The 19635-nt window shown below is 41.3% G+C and overlaps 1 protein-coding gene and 1 long non-coding RNA gene across 2 annotated transcripts; one reads left to right on the top strand and one right to left on the bottom strand.

Moving 5' to 3' along the window:
• Window positions 1-409: 409 nt before the first annotated feature.
• LOC108942552 (protein sprouty homolog 2-like) lies at window positions 410-4259 on the bottom strand. Its single transcript, XM_018765973.2, has 2 exons — window positions 3925-4259; window positions 410-1659 (listed from the first exon to the last, which is right to left on the bottom strand). Exon 2 carries the CDS (start codon window positions 1636-1638, stop codon window positions 676-678), a length of 963 nt encoding a protein of 320 aa, XP_018621489.1. The 5' UTR covers window positions 1639-1659; window positions 3925-4259; the 3' UTR covers window positions 410-675.
• Window positions 4089-15470, top strand: LOC108942345 (uncharacterized). Its single transcript, XR_001966702.2, has 3 exons — window positions 4089-4166; window positions 14030-14152; window positions 15081-15470. It is a non-coding gene; the product is annotated as an uncharacterized LOC108942345 (long non-coding RNA).
• Window positions 15471-19635: the final 4165 nt, after the last annotated feature.

Raw genomic sequence — 19635 nt, 5'->3', positions numbered from 1 at the left:
TATAGAGAGCATCTGCATCAAATTTATCATTGTTACTTTTTTTAAACAAAGGTATTCTAAAAGTGTAGCATTTTCCTGCCTCCCAAAATAAATATTTTTAATAAAATAGAACTTCAAATAAATATTTGTTGTACGTTTAACATATTGAAAATATAGTTTTCACACTGCTTTGTGAAATTGCATGTACTGTGGAGAGGAGACAATGTAAAAACTGGAACTTGTTTTAAGTCTAATGACAAATGATTCACATTTAAATGAATGTACAATAGACATATTTAACTGTACAAATATACATATATTAAATCAATGTGCATTTTGACACATTTTCAGTTAAAACATATAAAAATAAAACTTCTCTTAGAAGGAAGTGATCTTTTACTAATATACTAATCACAAATGATTGGTGAGGAGACTGAACTAGCTACAGCTTACTGTATCAAGTCTTTATTTAAAATTCTGAACTTCAAAATTAAAAAGTTACAGGGAACATATTTGTAAATGTCCCTTGTTAAAAGGGTGGATAAAACAAGTCTACGTGAATCACTTCATTGAGTTATGAAAGTCACAACCCATCTTCTACTACCAGGGCTGCGCCTACATCTCAAGTTCTGTCGTTTATGCTAACGAAGGCAAGGGTGGCCACACGCCTCTTTCACACTTCACAAGGTACTTGCATTACGTTGGCTTTTTCACAGTTTTGCAATGGACGGTATCGGTGCTTCTGCACCTGCAACCTGGCCGCTTCAGACGGTCGTGACAGCCCTGGCACAACTGAAGACACCCTCTGGCTGGAAGGTAACACAGCATGCAGGGCAGAAAGAGGGACAGAAAGCCCATGGCTGTCCACCGTATGCAGCACCGGGACTGGCTGCAGGAGCACGGATCGTCGGCACAGACATCCTCGTCATCGCTCGAGCAGTGGTAAAAGATGCACTTGACACAGCAGACGCACGTGGCATAGTCCACCAGGGTCTGAGCGGAGCAGATACAGCGACGGTCACACACCCAGCATGATGGCAGCACTCGGGGCCTTGTGCAGTCTGTGCACGTGCACCTTCCGCAGTCCTCGCAGCGGCAATTGTGCCCACCTGGCTCTGGCGCGGAAAACGATTTTAACTCCTCCACCTTGGTGCCCAATGACTTGGGCTGTGTTCCGACAGCCTCCTGCGCTGGAGAGGACTCCAAGAGCCTCTGTCCTGAGGAAGTGCTGCCGGAGCTTAGCCTTGCGACACTTCGCGAATCTGAGCCAACGGTGCTCGTTGACTGCGTTGAGGAAGCTGGAGACGGCAAAGAGCAAAGGTCTTGCTCGTTGTGTGGTCCACTTAGGACAACCTGGTCCTGGTCTTCTTCGACCTGGCCTTGTGTAAGCTCCATTTTTTGCTTGTCCATTTGCCCAGTGGCTGGCCTGACCACGGGCCTAGGAGCCACCACAGGTCCCTCAGTGTACTCATTGGAAGTGCCAAGGATCTGGATCTGACTCAGAGAGAGCACCACAGCTTGAGACCCTGGGGCATCCCTGACGTGGGCCTCCCCGAGTGGTTGCCTTCCGCCATCATGCAGCACAGGCAGCAAGCCAGGAGACCCACTGCCGTTTTGAGTTCTTGTCTCCATCTTTGCTTGGAAAGACCCTCCTCGCATTCATTGAACACATCTGAACTCCTACAAGGGCAAAAACAGACAGTCAAGAATACACTGAAAAAGCAAACTCTGAGCCCCTTACTCCTCATGTTTTCTGTTTACTGTCAACATTTTGTGTTACAGAACGCTATTTTTAAGAAGGCATGTCCACCAACATCTCTTCTCCCTGCTTATCTTTGAAGTTGGGGAGTGAACGAGGAGTGGTGGTCATCACTAGCCCTTCTCTAGGCTGTACTTTCAGCCTGGACTTGTAGCTAAAGTTTTGCAGATTGCTGGTGGAACACAGCTTCTTTAACTGGTGCTAGTCTACCTTTCTGGTGTAGCATCTTAGGTACTTGCTGCACAATACCAGTCTGCTTGGCTCTTGCAGAAAGATGCACCATCGCTAGAGTCAGCAGAAGTTCAGCTCCTCAACAAACTACCTTGAAGGCACCCTGATGGGATGTGGGCTCCATAAAATACACACAGCTAGAACAACTAAATGGAATTGAGACATGCTTTGACCTACTAAACTTGAATGAGTGTCAAATAAAAGCAGGGGTGAAATAGTACGTTTTTAAAGTGCTAAAATGTTCACCCTTTTGAGAAAGAAAAAAAAAGTTCACAACTGTTTCAATGAAAAATGCATGCCACAACAATGAAAACAAGTACTTCACGACACAACGATTTACTGACATGGCTCATGTAACGTCGACCACTGTTTCCTATGACCATGGTATAAATGATTTGTACATTACAAAACCACACTGAAATCCTACTTCATTAGTAATTGTCACTACTATAGGTGTCTTTGTCATGCTGCTATAATGACGAAGTAAAAATGAGGGGGGAAAAAAAAAAAAAAAAAACACACTTCAGACATGAAAGAACAAAACAAAAGACAAAACCTTCCACAGCATTGTACAACACAGGGAAATGAAAGGCATAATACTAGAATTATTATACAAATGGACATTATTTGAGGTGCAACTGTATTTACCAAGACCAATTAATACCCAAAGTGGCTAAACATGAATATTTTGACAAAAGCAATTGAAGGCCATTGACCACGCTCTAAGATACAACTGCAGTGTCTCTGACTTGACCAGATCTTTCAGAAACTGCAAAAAAAGAAAACTTTGTTCGCAATATAACCTGACAAGCGGCCCTGCTCAAGACATTAAACGCAAAGCAGTCTTCCGATAAGTTTACTTGAATCAAACTTTAACTAAAAGGAGACAACTGAGGACTCAGTAATTTAAAAAAAAAAAAAAAAAACCTGGTTGTTTCGACTGGATAAAAAACAGTTCATCTACAGATCTAGTTAAGACAATCTACAAGACAGGTATTTTCTTAGGTAACACAATTTAACAAACTTACCTCATTTTGCAAGAAAATAAATTAAAAAAAATATGAATAAATACATACACATACAAATGTCAATGTGTTGGCAACAACATTCCTTAAAAAGATAACTTGAGCTCTCATGATTCCAAAGTGTGTCACCATGACCGAACGGCACAGGCTTCGTGAATGAAGTCCACGGGCCCTCGGGGGGGTGGGCCGATTCTAACATAAATTAATCGGAACAATTACCGAATTTCGATTTTTTTTTTTTTTTTTAATAAAACCAACTCTTACACTTCAGTTGGAGAGGAAGAACAGAGCAAAAACCACGCAACGAATCAGTTCTGAAAGTGCGCGTTAAAGCAATTCTTCACCCAGCATAATCGACTAAACTAACGCAACGGGCTAAGTTCGCCAGGAGAGCACGCGAACACGCGAACTTCACCGCAAAAGTTCCACGTTAATTCCAGGATAACCGTGTTCGCTGGGCTCGTGATCATTCACGCAAAAGACCGATGATAGTAGTTTAAATTGCTTTGACTCACGACTTGAGAAGAACTGCAAAAGCAATGCACACTAACTAACTTCGCAACCGTGATACATGATCTTGTTAGTTTATTAAAACAAATTTCCAACGAAAAGCCACTTAAAGGCGCATGCACGGGGAAAAAAATCAAAGTGAGATAACGCAGCAAGTTGCTATGGCGCAGAGCTGGCAGTTAACTCTAAAAGCAACATGAAAAGTTTTGCTAGATGAAAAGTGAAAAGAAGGAACAGTACAGCGATGTACGCTAATGACGCGTGTTTTGTTTATAAAAAGCACGTAGGCACTGAGTGAGTGTGTTGCTTTCCCGCAGTTTTTTTTTTTTTTTTTTTCCTTTTTTCCCCCCTCTCCTTTCCTTCACTCACAGTCACCCCCCTTGAAGACGTGAATCCGCGAACTAAGCTACAAGCACTCACCGTGCTTTTGCACCGCGTCCGCCCTCCTGGTTCGGCTCGGAATTGAAATCCAAAGCGAAGTAACGTCTTTAAGAAGCGGGAGGCGATTGAAAGCCCGTGCGCGCGATCAGCGCCGCGCAGCCTCTCCTCCTCTTTGCCCACAACTGCAACTCGAGGATGAACGCATTCCAGCGCTGATCCGGCGAGCAGCAGCAACAGCAGCAGCAGGACCGCGGAGACGACGAGAACAGCAAAAAATAAAGGTGAAGGAAAATGAATTAATGAAAGCAAAAGGAGATACTTGTGCAGCGCTGAGAGCGAATGGCGCAGAGAGGCTGGAGTGGAGAGTGGAGCCGCGCGCACTGATTGACATGTGAGCCTGTTTGCACACTGAGCTGCTTTCAGCCCTTTTCCTCGACGTGTGTGTGTATGAGAGAGAGAAAGAGAGAGAGAGAGTGTGTGTGTGTGTTTCCTCTCTCTCTTTCCGGAGGAGGCTGGCTCTGCGCGGCCCGTGGCCCGTGGCGCGCTCTGGAAGGTGGAAGTGGTGAACAGAGCGCTTGTTGTCCCGCAGGATACGCCGTATCCGCTCTGAGCGCCGCTCCACTCATCATCGCCGAGTTCCCTTCGTCAGCATCGACTCACACTCATCCCACAGCCCGTTTCTGTATTGCTCTTAAGTCCACAACTAAGAAAGAGCGCCTTCCATGTCTAGCTACAGTACTTATATAATCTCTGGCCTAGTATGTTCGAGACAGCTTTCTGTTTCTCTTCTTGGTGTTCCCATCCACAACTTGGCAGCCAATCATAATTGCTCATGAAGTTAATTAATATTAAAAAAAAAAAACACAAAAAATCTAATGTGTTAGATCTTTCAACCAACGTCATTTCTAGTTATTATAAGTTCTATACTTCTTTTTTGGAACTGAAGATTTTTTTTTTTTTTTTTTTTAATACCTGCAATGATAGCACATGTGTGTGAGCCACTGAATTTGGCGCTTCACACCCTTTGATCTTTATTATAGTCTCTGCTATCCATTTGCTATAGCCTGCCAGGTCTGACTGGATGCACTGCAGATGTTCAAAATGTGAATAAAGCATGTAAATTTAAGCAAAACTACTGATCTTTAATTTTAATGTGTTCCGATGCCTTGTTGTGTGGATGGTGTAATGACGTCTTATGGCACGTGGTCAGATGTAAGAAACCATATTTGTGACAGATGAAACCTCTCAATAGATTACACTTGACTAGAACACAACAGTGTGAAAGTTAGACTTTCTGGATGAGACCTGAATTGGAAGTTTAATTGATCTTCTGATCTGAATTTGAATATGAGGTCTGATTTTGTGAATTTCATTCAAAGTTTGAATCTGAGTCTGTGTGTGAATATGAATTTGTAGATAGTATTCGAGTTTGACGTTCTAAAATGGGAAAGAGGTGTGGTGGTGCAACAGGTTTGGCTGGGTCCTGCTCTCTGGTGGATCTGGGGTTTGAGTCCTGCTTGGGGTGCTTTGCAATGAACTCGCGTCCCGTCCTGGGTGTGTCTCTATTCCCCTTCAGCCTTGCACCCAGTGTTGCTGTGTTAGGTTCTGGTTTGCTGTGACCCCACTTGGGACAAGCAGTTTCAGACAGTGTGTGTGTGTGAGAGTTCTAAAATGGGTTTGGATGTCAGTTTGAGTTTTTTTTATAAAAAAAAAAAAAATGAAGTTTTGACTTTGGGTATAAATATAAAGTTTGAACATGAATTTGAAGCCTAGTTTTGGGAATTTAAGGTTGGAGTTTGAATACAAAGTTTGAAGACTGAGTGTGAGTTTAGAGTTTGAAACTATGCACTTTCCAAGTACTAATGGTATTAAATTAAACATAGACACATTTCTGATTACATTGCAAAGGCACGATCAAACATGATACAAGAATGGAGAAATCACACATTGTGGATTCCCTTTATTTCAGCAAGATTGTTAGATGTGTGGTAAATGTGGAGCTCAGTTGGCTGAGCTTTCAGTGCCAAGATGAAGAGAGCAGCCGGCAGCCAGAGCCCCACTGGATGAGTACTCTGCACATTGTACCATAAGTGATAATTTGCGTGAAGACTTCCTCGAGCGAGGGGGTCACTTCCTCGGCCTTACTGAGGGGGCTGCTGGTCACAGCAGATGTGCTTTGACTGCGGGGAAGATAGCAGGGGGTTTGATAGCTATGTCGAATGCATGCTGCTTTTGGTATGGATTTTGGAGTGAGGAAAAAAGGCATTCTGCAGGAACGGGGGGCTTCTTTGGAGGCATTCACACAGCAGCAATCTGAGGTGTCGTGGCCATCCTCAGCTGTATTTCTGGACAAGAGAATCCTTCTTGATCAGCTACTGTTTATAAGTGTTGGACCTAACTGGAGAATGACTTGGATCAGACTTTACCCTCAGTCTGGACTGTAGCTGCATCAGTTAGACCAGCAGAGTGGAATGGGACTTTTTTTTTTTTTTGTGCCAGTGAAAGGTCTTTCAAATCATTAGGGTTGTTATTCTTGGGTCCCGTCCCCCCCCCAAAAAAAAAAAGAATGTGCAAGTCAGAATGAATTTTCTTTGTGCTGTTGTCTTATTTTTTTGAATCTGAACATCCTGGCAGACTATTTTATCACATATTTGTCATATCCCCACAAAGTCAATAAAAGTTTAAGCAAATTTTTCTATATATCAGGAAAGGAGCCAAATGCATTTTGAGGGATTTTAACGTCCTAGTATTTTTAGCAAAACTAAAGGGAATCGGACCATTTTCCGTGCATTTCCAGGGTCTGCTATTGAATATGAGTTTAAATACAGTAATGTACTGTAATCTCTTTTGACAGTTGAAACTATCACTGCCCTCTGGTGGTTTTTTTTTTTTTTTTTTTTTTTTTTTTTTTTTTGGTCCACGTTCATTTTTATTCTGCTATTCAGAATACTTCTGGTTATCTTTATACAAGCTCTCTTAATTCTCCTACACTGTACTTTGCTGTTTTTTGTTGTTTTATCCACTGCAGCTGTATTTTTTCCTAATATTAAATTAACAAATACCAGTTTTCAACGTTCTCTTTTACTTAACCAATTTGAGTGACGGTACACAGAATATCATGCAAAGTATAATGGTGGGATTTAAGAGGTTTTATTCGGTTTTTTTTTTTTTTTTTAAGTAGATGATGCACATAATTAAGAAACTGCTTTGTCTGTAACAGCCACACCTATGTGTTTTTGGCTTTTAAAGTAGAAAGACAGGGGGGATTTATCAAGGGACCATTGCTTTTCTGATGAATATGCAAGCCAGGCTCTGAAACTCAGAACTCCATGACCCCTCAACTGAGTGGATTCGTTGTACCAAAGTCCCTTTTAACAGAGCAGGGGAAAAGTAACTGACAGCACCATTGTTTCAAAGTCATTCCCTCTCCTTTAAAATTCCCAAATAAGAGCGAGAGGGGGAAAAAAAAAAAAAAAACTCTTCTTTTCATGCCCTACAGACTTCGGTAGTGTGTTTATTTCTGTAAATGGCCCATCACTTCAGAAGACACCTCTGCGACTTTATGGCAGCCCTACTTCTTAAAGCATGTGGTTGACTGGTCACCCCTGAGTGTCTGTGAAGGTGAAATGGGATCAGTGCATGTGGACAACACAATGAAAGCAACACATGCCAAGGATGGGCTGTGGGGCAAAAAGCCAACCATCCATTGTGCTGAGCCTTACCCGGCAACATGGAGTGCAAGACTGAAGGGGGAGGGGGCACTCTCAGGACAGGGCACCAGTCCATTGCAAAGCACCCAAAGCAGGGCTCGAACCCCAGACTCACCACAGAGCAGGCATCAGCTGAACCTGCCATACCACTGTGCCACCTGGCTTAAGGCAAAGAGACAGTTGTGAAATTGTTGCATGTTTTAATGCAGTGCTGTCAAATGCTTCGAGAAGCAAATCACATATGATCCCCTTAAGATAAAAAAGTAAACTCTTTTCTCTCTAATGTCCATGTTTCATATATACATGTGTACATATGTATTTTTCTCAACAGTCGAAAGAGGTTTCTAGACTTGCTTTCACTTTCACTATCTGAAAGTTTCAACTCAGAGAAATTATCAGTAGTTCATGTTGTGTAGAACTGCTTAATAGCGTATGGAAAGTCTTTTCAAATGGGAAAATTGTAACAAATTGCCTACACAATCGGACTCAGTGATTTTTGTCTGGTCTGCCTTTGGAAGGAAATTGAATATGCCATTTTGGAGAGAAAAGAATTCCCCCGCAGGGCATGAGGACAGATACGACTGTGATATCGGTGTTATTATACTGGAACTGAAAAGTGAATCAAAGTTCACATAAGAATGGATGTCTGGTTCAGTTATGGAAAGGAAACACTGAACATCTTAGTGCCACCTTAAAAAAAAAAAAAGCATGAAGTGCACTTTATAGATGTTCCAAATTGAACTTTTTTTTTTGTTTTTTTAAACATACAATTGAATGAAATGGTTTCATTTTTACTATCTTGGAGAGGGATTGCCATTTATTAAATGAGAGCTTTTCCAACTGGGCTGAAATATTTTTCTACAGACAGGCACATAAGTTTTAGGGTAGGAGCATTACACAAAAAACAAGACACCCACCCCCATTTTTTCCAGGCATAAACAACCACACCTTTTAAGTACATGTGTAGCCAGTAAGGCCGAGACAGACTATTTCTGTCTGAGAGAGAACACACAGCTGCACTCTGTTTCCTGCCCTGTTTCCTGCTCCACAGTTGAGCAGAGTGCCCTTTTAGACCAGCGACTAATTGACTGTTTCCACCTGACTGTGGTTGCGGTAATGAGCCCTAACACACGGGAGGCGTGTCTCCAATGGCGGCCTCCCACACCACATTACATAACTTTCATATTGTTGAAATGTAAACAATGTGAGTCACGCTTAGGGTGGGCGACATTCCATTGCTGGAAAATGGGACAGGTGGGTAAGAACCTGCAAAGGGGCCATTGGGAAACACTACACACTCACACTCACACTCTGAAACCACTTGTCCCAAGCATGGTTGCGGTGAGCTGGAGCCTAGCCTGGCAATGTAGGGTGCAGGGTTGGCAGGGGAGGGGACACACCCAGGACAGGATGCCAGTCTGTCACAGGGCACCCCAAGCAGGACTCAAACCGCAGACCCACCAGAAAACAGGCAGAGGCCAAACCCGCTGCACCACCGCACCCCCCCTTGACAAATACTAGCCATTTATAAACAAAGCTGGCATGTAAAACAGAACACAGATAGTAAATCTAGATCAGAGCACCCTGCGTTCCTGGGCACCTGTTTGCTGATGTTCTAAATGCTTCATACCTGTGCATGGCAGCACACAAAGAGACGGCCTTCAAAATCACTCTCGGTAAGTGCAGATATAAGGGTAGCATGGTGGTAAAGTGCCTTCATTATGAGGTTGAACCTCGATTGTACAGCTTCCCTCTGGGGTCACTGAAGCATCTGCCATCCATGTATCTACCCATCACTTAGCGTTGAGCAGCTTGCACTGACTTACCCATTGATGCAGCAGAGTAATTTTTTTCTGGAACTGTTCAAGGTAGAGTACCTTGCTCAAGGGTACTACAAAATGGAGCTGGCATAGAAGCTGTGATGTCTATCCATCCATCCATCCATCATCAACAACCGCTTGTCTCAAATGGGGTTGCAGCGAGCCAGAGCCTACCTGGCAACACAGGGCACAGGGCGCTGAGAGGGTGGGGTGGGGTTGGGTAGTTGCAGGACAGGATGCCAGTCTGTCCCAAGGCACCTCAAGCAGGGCTCGAAACCCACAACCACCACATAGTGGGCACCGGCTTAACCCACTGTCTGTCTGTCTGTCTGTGATTTGTATGTTCTTCCTGTGTTCACATGGGTTTCCTTGCGTGCTCTGTTTCCTCTCATAGTCCAATAATGTGTTTCATGTGAATTGACTCTAAAGGCCCCCTAATACATATGAATGAGTGTGTGTGTGATTGTGTGTGATGGACTGGTGTCCCATCCAGTCCTTACTGTAGGTAACCTCTGATTTTTCTGGGATACGCACTGGGTTACAGGAACCCTGTATTGCACAGGCAGTTATTGACGATGAATGCATGATGAACATAGATATAACGTAATTATAACGCTGAGAAGTGCAATATTTTGGCATTCATTGCATTTGTGTTTCTGTTTGCATGCCAGCACATCTCAGACTGAACAATATCAGACCATGTGTTAAATTTCATTTAAATCCATGTTAGATTGTCAGTGGTTTTACTTTAGCACTGGGAATAATCTAAAAGGGGTTCTATCTCAGAAAATCCTAGGGAACGCTTGTAGGCAGGGGAGGTTTACAGACGTTTTATACAGATAAATCTGTTAGTGAATCTAAGCATGAAGTCTTTCAACTGCATGTGACAGATGCTTGCAGTTTGCCAGTAGGATGCCTTCAAGGAAATCTTTGTGCCTAAAAAATGACTTGACATACATACATTGGACCAGGGGAATAAGTATATCCCATCATTGTATGAGTCATATTTTAGTCACTACAAATGAAGTATTTTTGCACTTAAAATTTATGAATGTGATGCTTAATCACATTCATAAACACCACATTCATACGTTTTAAGGCCTTACTTTACAGATGCTGATAGATTTTTTTTTTTTAGTTCTTTTTTCTGCTTCATGTTCCGTTTGTAATTAATATATCACAATGCATGATGAAGCAGACCTCATTAAACATTCAAGATGTTCATAAAAATAAGAACGATACATATTTAAATGGTTTCAATGCTGGTATAATAGTGCATGCCAAAGAAGAGTTAGATATGGAATAAAACCATTCATGTTTCCTGTTAAAACAATATTTTCTGTTTCTGTGCTTTCTCTTACTCCTTGCAAATATTAAGAAAATTTAATTTCCATCTCATTAGCCAGCTATAATGTGCTTTCACTCCGGAGGACATTGTCCCTAATGAGCCTAAAATACACTAAAGTAGTAGGATTACCTTAATCAGTATAAAGGTTAAAGACCTGAACCAATGAAGAATTAGTGTAGCTGGTGTCAACAGTGATTATTATAAGGGAATAACAAGGACTCACAGAGCCATTTACAGAGTCCAGTGTCATTTTAGTGGGATATAATTACAAAAAAAAAAAAAAAAAGAAAAACTGGTCCATATGGAAACGGAAAGTCAAATATTGATATACATTAATCAACAATTTCATATATATGTATACAATCTGAATACACACACACACACACACACACACACACACACACACACTTTCAGAACCGCTTGTCCCATACGGTGTCGTGGGGGAACCGGAGCCTACCCGGCAACACAGGGTGTAAGGCCGGAGGGGGAGGGGACACACCCAGGACGGGACGCCAGTCCGTCGCAAGACACCCCAAGCGGGACTCGAACCCCAGACCCACTAGAGAGCAGGACTGTGGTCCAACCCACTGCACCACCGCGCCCCCTCCTACAATCTGAATAATAACACTTTTTTTTGCCTATTATTAGTTTGCAGTAGCTTCTTCTCCCTACCAATTTAGTAGCAGTACTCGAACATTCTGGTTAAATGTGCTTTTCAATGGACTGCACTATCAACCTCTCGATGACCAGCAACCCACTCGAGTGAATTGTAGTGTGACCCAGTCCCCCATTCTCAACACATATGTATAAAGGAAAGCCCAGTGGTCACAGTGTACATACTGTAACCTGCGTGCTTCGAGACTATATTGAGAACTTAAAGAAGGTGAGGAACATGTTAAGAAGTTTCTCTCCCACTTACTGTTCATGAGTCATTAATAGGAACTGTTCATGCCCTCAAATATGACTTCAATCTGCAGAACTGGCCTTTGACCTTTACCAGGCCCGCACTGGGGATTCTACTAGTAAATACTGTATCATGTGTGGTAAAAATTGCCTAAATACAGCTGATAATGCAGTGGTTAGACATGCTGCCTTTGGACTTACAGGACCCAGCTTTGAATCCCTCCTCCTGCTGTAGCAGTGGAATCTACCATTCTGTTCCCTTTAGATTTTATTTTTTTTTTGCAATTTTTTTTACATTTTTTACAGCATTTCTTATTATATTATAATATATAGTTTTTAGTGTATATATTGTGGGGGGGCAGGTGGTGCAGTGGGTTGGACCAGGTCCTGCTCTCCGGTGGGTCTGGGGTTCGAATCCCACTTGGGGTGCCTTGTGGGAGACTGACGTCCTGTCCTGGGTGTGTCCCCTCCAGCCTTACGCCCTGTGTTGCCAGGTTAGGCTCCAGTTCCCCATGACCCCGTATGGGGCAAGCGGTTCAGAAAGTGTGTGAGTGTATATGTTGTAATATATTACGAAGGGTATGGTGGTGGGTTCAGCCAGTGCCCGCTGTGGGGTGGGTCTGGGGTTCAAGACCTGCTTGGGGTGCCTTGTGAGAGACTGGTGTCCTTTCCTGAGTGTGCCCCCTCCAATCTTGTGCCCGGTGTTGCCGGGGTAGGCTCCGTCTCGCCTCACCTCGCCCCTACTTGGGACAAGCGGTTGTTGACGTTGGTTGGTAGGTAGGTAATATATCAATGTAATATGTTGCCCTTTTATGTAACACCATGGTCCTGGAGGAACATTGTTTCATGTGCCTGCATACTGTACCAGCTGTTTGTGGTTGAAATGACAATAAAGCCACTTTGACATTGACTATCCTTGAACAAAGTACTTACCCTGCATTGCTCCAGTAAAAATTACCCAGCTGTATAAATCAGTAAACGTAAGCAGCTTAAACATGTAAATTGCTTTGACGAAAAGCTTCAGCTAAACGAGCGAATGTAAATATATTTTGTAGACAAAACGTATAAACACCCCACACTTCTGTGGTGATATTGCGATGGTTTCCGTTACATCCTCTCGGCTCATATAAGGAATGAACAGGCTCCCATTTTCACAAAAATGTACTGCGTTTGTGTGTGCTGTAGGGCATCATTTCTGAGCTGTTGTGTGTGTGTGTGCGCATTTTTAATACCAACATAAACTGATGCGATTATCTACACTGTACCTAGAGCTCTGCCAGAGGTGCCTCTTAGCACAGGCTGCAAATACGAAGGTGGATTCCTTCTTATCCCAGTTGCTATGAAGATGCCCTGTGATGCAAAAAACATGCTGGACCAGGGCCCTTGACCCTCTTCCCTCCGATGGCTGTTGACTGCAGTAGATCCCGGCTGTCCCTCTTTCCGCTGGAATCCAAAGCTGCTCAAAGCGTGCTTAACACAGGCCCGGAGCTCACGCAGAACAGCGCTAAAACTAAACCCCGACAAATCCCCGTTTCCAATGGGAGTCCTAGAGGATAGAGACGGATTGCAGTACAATGAAGACACTGTCTAACACAGGATGTACGGCGTTCTTATGTGGTGCTTTGAGCTTTTCTCATTTCACGTAACGCTGACCAGCAGCATATTCAAACATGGATGCTTCCGATAACCCAATACCTAGCCAAGCTGCATTTTCAATTATAATTTCTCTATTTCCATATAATTCAATATTTATTCTCATACTTGTACCGTAGCACTTTTCAAAGAGCGTGCCGGAAAGTCAAGTGGAAGTAGCTCTATGTGTCTACACCAAAGTTCTTTGCATTTTATCATGAAAATATGACTGGCTCACATATTCCATTTATCTTGAAACCAACCTGGTCACAGCTTCTGAAAATCAATCTTGGCTAAACACAAAAAAAAAGAAAAATAAAAAGAAAAAAAGCAATTCTCAAACAGAAAGGGACCCAGGCATTTCCTTTTGTTACACTCTTCATAGATGCAGTGCCCCCCCTCCCCCAAAAGCAACATGTTCTCATTTCTGTATTTCTATTATAATTTGTCCCGCATGTACCATTACCATGTGCCCACCATTTTTAGATGTGCTTCTTTCTCTCCTTGTCCTTTAAGAGGCTTTTATTTAATTTTTTTTTTTTTTAATTTATTCTTTTTTTATTTTTAAGTTAGTGTTTTGCTAAGAGGTAATTTTTATTTAATTTTTTTTTCTTCCAGAAAAGGCCTTGCTACACCTTGAATACATTTTATAAAGTCTTTATTCGTATATTGAGTGTGTTAGTGTTTATTAAAAGTATAACTTGCATTGTGCTTTCAATTTCAATTTATAGGATGCATGTAGCCTGTACAAGGTGTACCCTGACTTGGCTAGTACCATGGACTTCCTGGATAAGCTCCAGACCACCGTGACCTGGGCATGGACAAGCGGTATAGATAGTGAGTGAGATGAACAGGTATGTTCGTGTTTCAGCAATATGTCTTACTACCAACTGACATTTACATTTAATTGATATTAGAAATGTGTGTGTGTGTGTGTGTGTGTGTGTGTGTGTGTGTGTGTGTGATATTCACATTTACTTGTAAAACTAGTGAGCAATCATGTAGTATTTAAAGTCTGTAATGTACAGTGAAACTAACAAACTGCTTTTTTAATAACTCAAAGTACTAATACTGTAAAATTAAACTACATTTTTTAATAAATTTTGTGCATGCTGAGTAACACATCTGAATGTCTTATAATCTAAGAAAAACATAGGCCCTAGAGATTTTGCAACCTATACTCCAAAGAATGGGTTGGAGCTTTTTTATATTCCATTCTAAATAGGATTCAGTTCTGTTCATTAGAAATTTTTGCATATAGCATTTTCTACAAGGGTACGTGAGAGGGCTAACAATAATGAAGTGGTAAAATGTGGCAAGGGCTATTAATAAAAGTGGAATGAGTAACAAATGAGACACTTGCCATTAATTACATAAAATTAAAAAAGGAGAGTAAGTTTTAAAAAAAAAAAAAAAAAAATAGTATGAATGATACTTTGTTTCCTTCTGTTTTTTAAAAAGCATTTTCACGAGTGTAATTTTCATGTTTAGTGTTTCAGCCATCTTAGTTTTTCAGCGTTACTGCAGCAGTTAGGTGTTGTACCATACTGGAATGGAACTGAAAATATTAGCCTCGGAAAATGTATTTTGTCAAAATTAGTTTCCAGCTCGATTGCATTTGCTATAATTTTATTTATGGGGCTGTTCCTAAACCTGATCTGCAGAAAGCAAGGACTCTGTCTAAGAGGCTTGACTCTGCCCAGGTTGTATAAAAAAAATTGGAGTGTCGTGTAATGATTAAATATTCCGTCCTTTGCTTTTTTTTGGTACGATTTTCTTAAGTACGAAGAAAGCTCCTTGGCTGCATTTCTCAGGGCACTAGCTTGCTAATCTTGGACATAGGAAGCTAATTAGCGAACAGCACTGGAAGCATTCAGAAGGAGGACCTTTCCCAGGCTCCAGGCCCTGCTCTCTCAGCGTGCTGCCAGTCTCTGCGCTGCTTGGTCGGCCTTGAACAACAGCTGCGGGCAACTGCAAACATCCAACATCTACGGAGAGGCATAAAGAGGCAGTTGATAGCGAGAAACTGCCCGATGCTCAGGAATGCCTGCACGTTTATGCCTTCATTCAGCCGGACTCAGTGCTCTCTTTATTTAGCAGTAACACTTAATGAATATGGATACAAAATAAAGCCGTCTTCTCCGGGCAACCAGGAAAATAATAAATTAGCATGCAACACCTTCCAGTTTGTACTTTTTATTGTGGTTGTTTCTTTTGCAATGTTTTCAGCCTTTTTTTTTAAGAGAAACCACACATCTGACTACTGTTGTACTTGGCTATGAATGTATCTATTCCTTAATAGCATTTAATTATTTATCATGTAGATATTGATACATTATAGCTTCTAATTGAACAGGTTTCAGGAAAATACTGTTTTTTTTTTTTTATTGCAATGAAAAAAAAAATCCTCCTCAAGAGAGGAATGAGAACATATAAAGCAACCCCTAAATTCCTGTTCCTTTTGTGAGGAAAGAACAGTATATAAAGAAAAAAAACCTTTTCATGGACCTGAAAAAAGGTAGATGCAATGTACGTGAGGTGTTTTGCAATTGTAGTGTGACTGAAGAAAGAAGTACCTCTACTTCACACCAGCAGCCCCAGTGCATACCTGTCCTTGGGGGAACTCCTGTACGTGCAACATAATGTGTTTACATTTAGCTGATGCTTTTCTCCAAAGCAACTTACAATGTTAAGGTATTCACAATTATTTACCCATTTAGATAGGTGCATAATTTTGATTGAACAGTTTAGGGTAAGTACCTTGCTCGAGGGTACTACAACCAGAGCTGGGGATTGAACCTGCAACCTTTGGAGCTAACTCCACTAACACTAACCACTCTGCTACCAGCTCTTCTGCTAGTTATGTAGAATAGTCAAGTTTACCTTAAAAGACATAGTGTGGACTGATCAAATTAGTGCCATGACAAAAAAATATTAATCATGGAGAAAACAAATATCAGAAAACAAAAATATTCAAAATAGTTCCATCATTTTTAATTATATGTATCAGGTAGGAATGTATTGGCATTAATGGCATTTATTGTGATGTCAGGCTCACTGTTTTATCGGAGAGTAAATTAAGTAAGTAAACCACAGACAACAAATTTCCTGACCTTGTTATTTCATGATTCCCTGTAGTGCAACCCATATTTGGCACAAAGTGTTCTGTTCCATTCCTCTGAGTTCCTAAACAAGATGTCCCTGTAAATTAAACAGACACAACAGAACTTCCTCCCCCTGGGGTGGCTAGCTGGTCCAGAGATGTTGCTGAAGGGAGACGTATGTAACTTAGAGATTCAAGCAGAAACCCGCTGCTTTCCTCCAGAGCACTGGCCCAGTGGGGTTTTGGCTTTTCTGGAGGGCAATAATACAATGGCCTGGTTCCATATCTCTCTCTCTCTCTCTCTCTCTCTCTCTCTCTCTCTCGCACACTTTTTCACTTTTGGTAACTGCTTCTTCAGGAAAGGGTCATAGAGGTCTGGAGCCTATCCCAGAATTAAAGGGCACAAGACTTATCTAAACATTTTTTTTAGTTTTCTTACTGAACAGTTTGGACAATTTGTCAGGTTAACTGTGTAAGTTGAGAATAACTGAAAGAGTTATTTTAGAGTTTTTTTTTTTTTTTTTCTTGTATTTACACATGCAACAACACACACACACGAAACTCCAACTCCTTATAACAGAAGAGGGATACTGGCAAGGGCAGGGATATGTCTGAACATACTCTATGAATAATGAAATCTGAGAATTTCCCTAAAGAAATTAATGGCTGAATAAGATGAGCGCTTCTGTGCCTATGAATTGAGCCCTTGAGGCGGATGCCGTACCCAAGGAAAGAACGATCGATGATGAGCGCATCCACTATGTTACCACTGGTCTCCATTGAAATCCTTGAAAGACTGAAGATGCTTTGCACGCTGAACTGATTTACACACTGAACATGCTTTTTTCTAAAGTCTAAGGACTACGTTGGCGACTGTTCAGTGTTACAAAATAAGCAGGAGCATATGCTTGCGGGAAGACTTTAAGGTGCCTGGTGCACCTTTTCATGTCAGAAACATTGGCACTGAGGCTTTCAGCGCTTGCTCTGACCTGTTTAGTGGATCGACTGGGAAACCAGAAAGAAAATGTAACAATAAAGGGAAAGGCCAATGAACACCTTTAGCTGAAGTCTATAGCTTTTGGGAAAAGAAAGGAGCCCTTTTTATAACAAAGAAGGAAGTTAAACAGCGGTGCTAAAGTCCATCTTTCCCCAAAGTCATCTCCTCTGCAGAATCATTTCTGCTTTGGTCCTATATACAGTAAACTACTCAGCATAAATACATGGCAGGTAATATGGAAGGCAAAGCCTTCAACTTGTGAGCTCAAGGTTAATGGTTCAAGCCCTACTGCCACTTCTTCTGCCCTAGTCTTCAGCAACATATTTACCCTGAAGTCCTCATGTAAAAGTATCTACTTCTACAAGTGGTTCAGTGATCATATTTCAGTTTGGGCAAAAAACTTGTTAAACAAAATGATCAAAAAACTAATGAATGAGAACTTCACAGAACTCCTGAAGAAAATCACAGACTGTACATCCACCAAAGTTTACATTTACTGGACACTTTTCTCCAAAGCACCTCACACTGTTGATCTACCTACAACTACTTACCCATTTGCACAGTTGGGTATTTTTATTTCATTTTTTTAAACCAGAGCAATTAAGGGTAGGTACTTTGCTCAAGGGTACCATAACAACAGGTGAGATTTGAACTTGTGATCTTTGAGGCTAAAGGCAACAGCAGCTCTAACCACTAAGCTGTTCTAGCCGTTGTAGTAAAGCATTATAGAATAACACTATAAGTAAATAATCACAATTGTGAAAAATGAAAAAGTAAATAAGAAATGTAAAGAAATAAAAATAATACAGCCAATTCAGAACTCACTTGGAGAATTAGAAGGTGGAATACTGTCCTTGTAGACACCATGAAGATGAAGGTACCATGGAGTATAGTAAACACTACAACAGTACAGAAGTTTATGTACACTATGAGAGTATGGCAAGGACACACTATCACTGTCGGCATATGATGAGGTTGTAGTGTATACGTAGAGGGTATAGCATGGTACAGCACATACTCTTATCTTATAGCATAATAATAATGGCAGTATGTAGTTATACACTGAGGAAAACAGATGTGGTTTCTACTATAGCTGAGCAAAAAGCAAGAAAAAAACAAATCCTGGACATGTTTATGCTATTTTCCAGCTCCCAGCCCTCATAAATCATCACTTGACTTGTCTAGTACAAGATTTCTGTCTCTACCTAACTGCCATTACAAAACCTCCCACATTATGTATACAAGACTTGGCATGCATTCTTTAAATAAAAACTTCCAGATGGAAGCGAGATAGTGAACTGCTCAATAAAAATAAAATAAAATAAAAATAACAAAAAAACTGAAGATGAGCTGTAAGGTGTCAGCTTTCTTACATCCATATACATATTTACTGGAAATAATCATTATAAGCCCACCTCAGCTGGAATAATATTTCCTAGAGACAAGTATGAGTAGGCAGTCGCAGTTCTCATCACCCAATTTGAAAGTCTGAAGTTGAGATATTGGTTTTAACAGGAAATTCTTGTTCCACATTCTTGACAAGATGACTAGTGAAGTCATTGATTATCAGTGGCGATGAAACGTACAGGATGATCGTTTCAAGCTGACATGTAGCTGATGGTGCAGACGTTTGAGCAGCATTGGCTTTGACTCCTGGGGCCTGACCTGTTCAGGGTTGACATTCTGCCTACTATGAATTACACCCAGGGGGCATCTGATACCAGTTATGGGGTGGGGTCTGAATCAGTGCTGCTTGCTTTTCAAGACTTCCAAGAGCTGATGTATGTATTAGGTGTTTAAAAATTCGCACCCATTAGCAGTCCTACATGGATGCATATGAACAAAACCATCTCTTGGTCATGTCTGCCTGTCCCTGTCTACATTTTACTACATGCTTCTGTTTCAGAGGTATCCATTACTCATACATGCAATTAATATAGAATGGAAGACTTGAAAGCAGCAAGTTCTCATTTGCTGTTCTTACTTTATAACAGTAATACACCATCAGTTTGCAGTGCACAAATGTGACATTAACTATTACAGAGCAATATAAAGACTAAATGCATGCCAAAAACCCAAGCAGTGTTCGCTAGCTTGAAATTTACATTTATGTGACACTTTTCTCCAAAGCAGGTAACAGTGTTTAACTCCCTAAGATTATTTGCCTATTTATTCAGCTGGGTAATTTTGTAGTGGAGCAGTTTAGGGCAAGTACTTTACATAAGAGAATGATTGTT

The sequence above is a fragment of the Scleropages formosus genome, chromosome 14 (genome assembly GCF_900964775.1).
Source record: "Scleropages formosus chromosome 14, fSclFor1.1, whole genome shotgun sequence".
Lineage (NCBI taxonomy): Eukaryota > Metazoa > Chordata > Actinopteri > Osteoglossiformes > Osteoglossidae > Scleropages > Scleropages formosus.
This window is presented reverse-complemented; position numbering and strand designations above follow the sequence as displayed.

Bases quoted from the DNA above. Each gene is read 5' to 3' on its own strand.
- LOC108942552 (XM_018765973.2), bottom strand. From the start codon at position 1,638: ATGCGAGGAGGGTCTTTCCAAGCAAAGATGGAGACAAGAACTCAAAAC.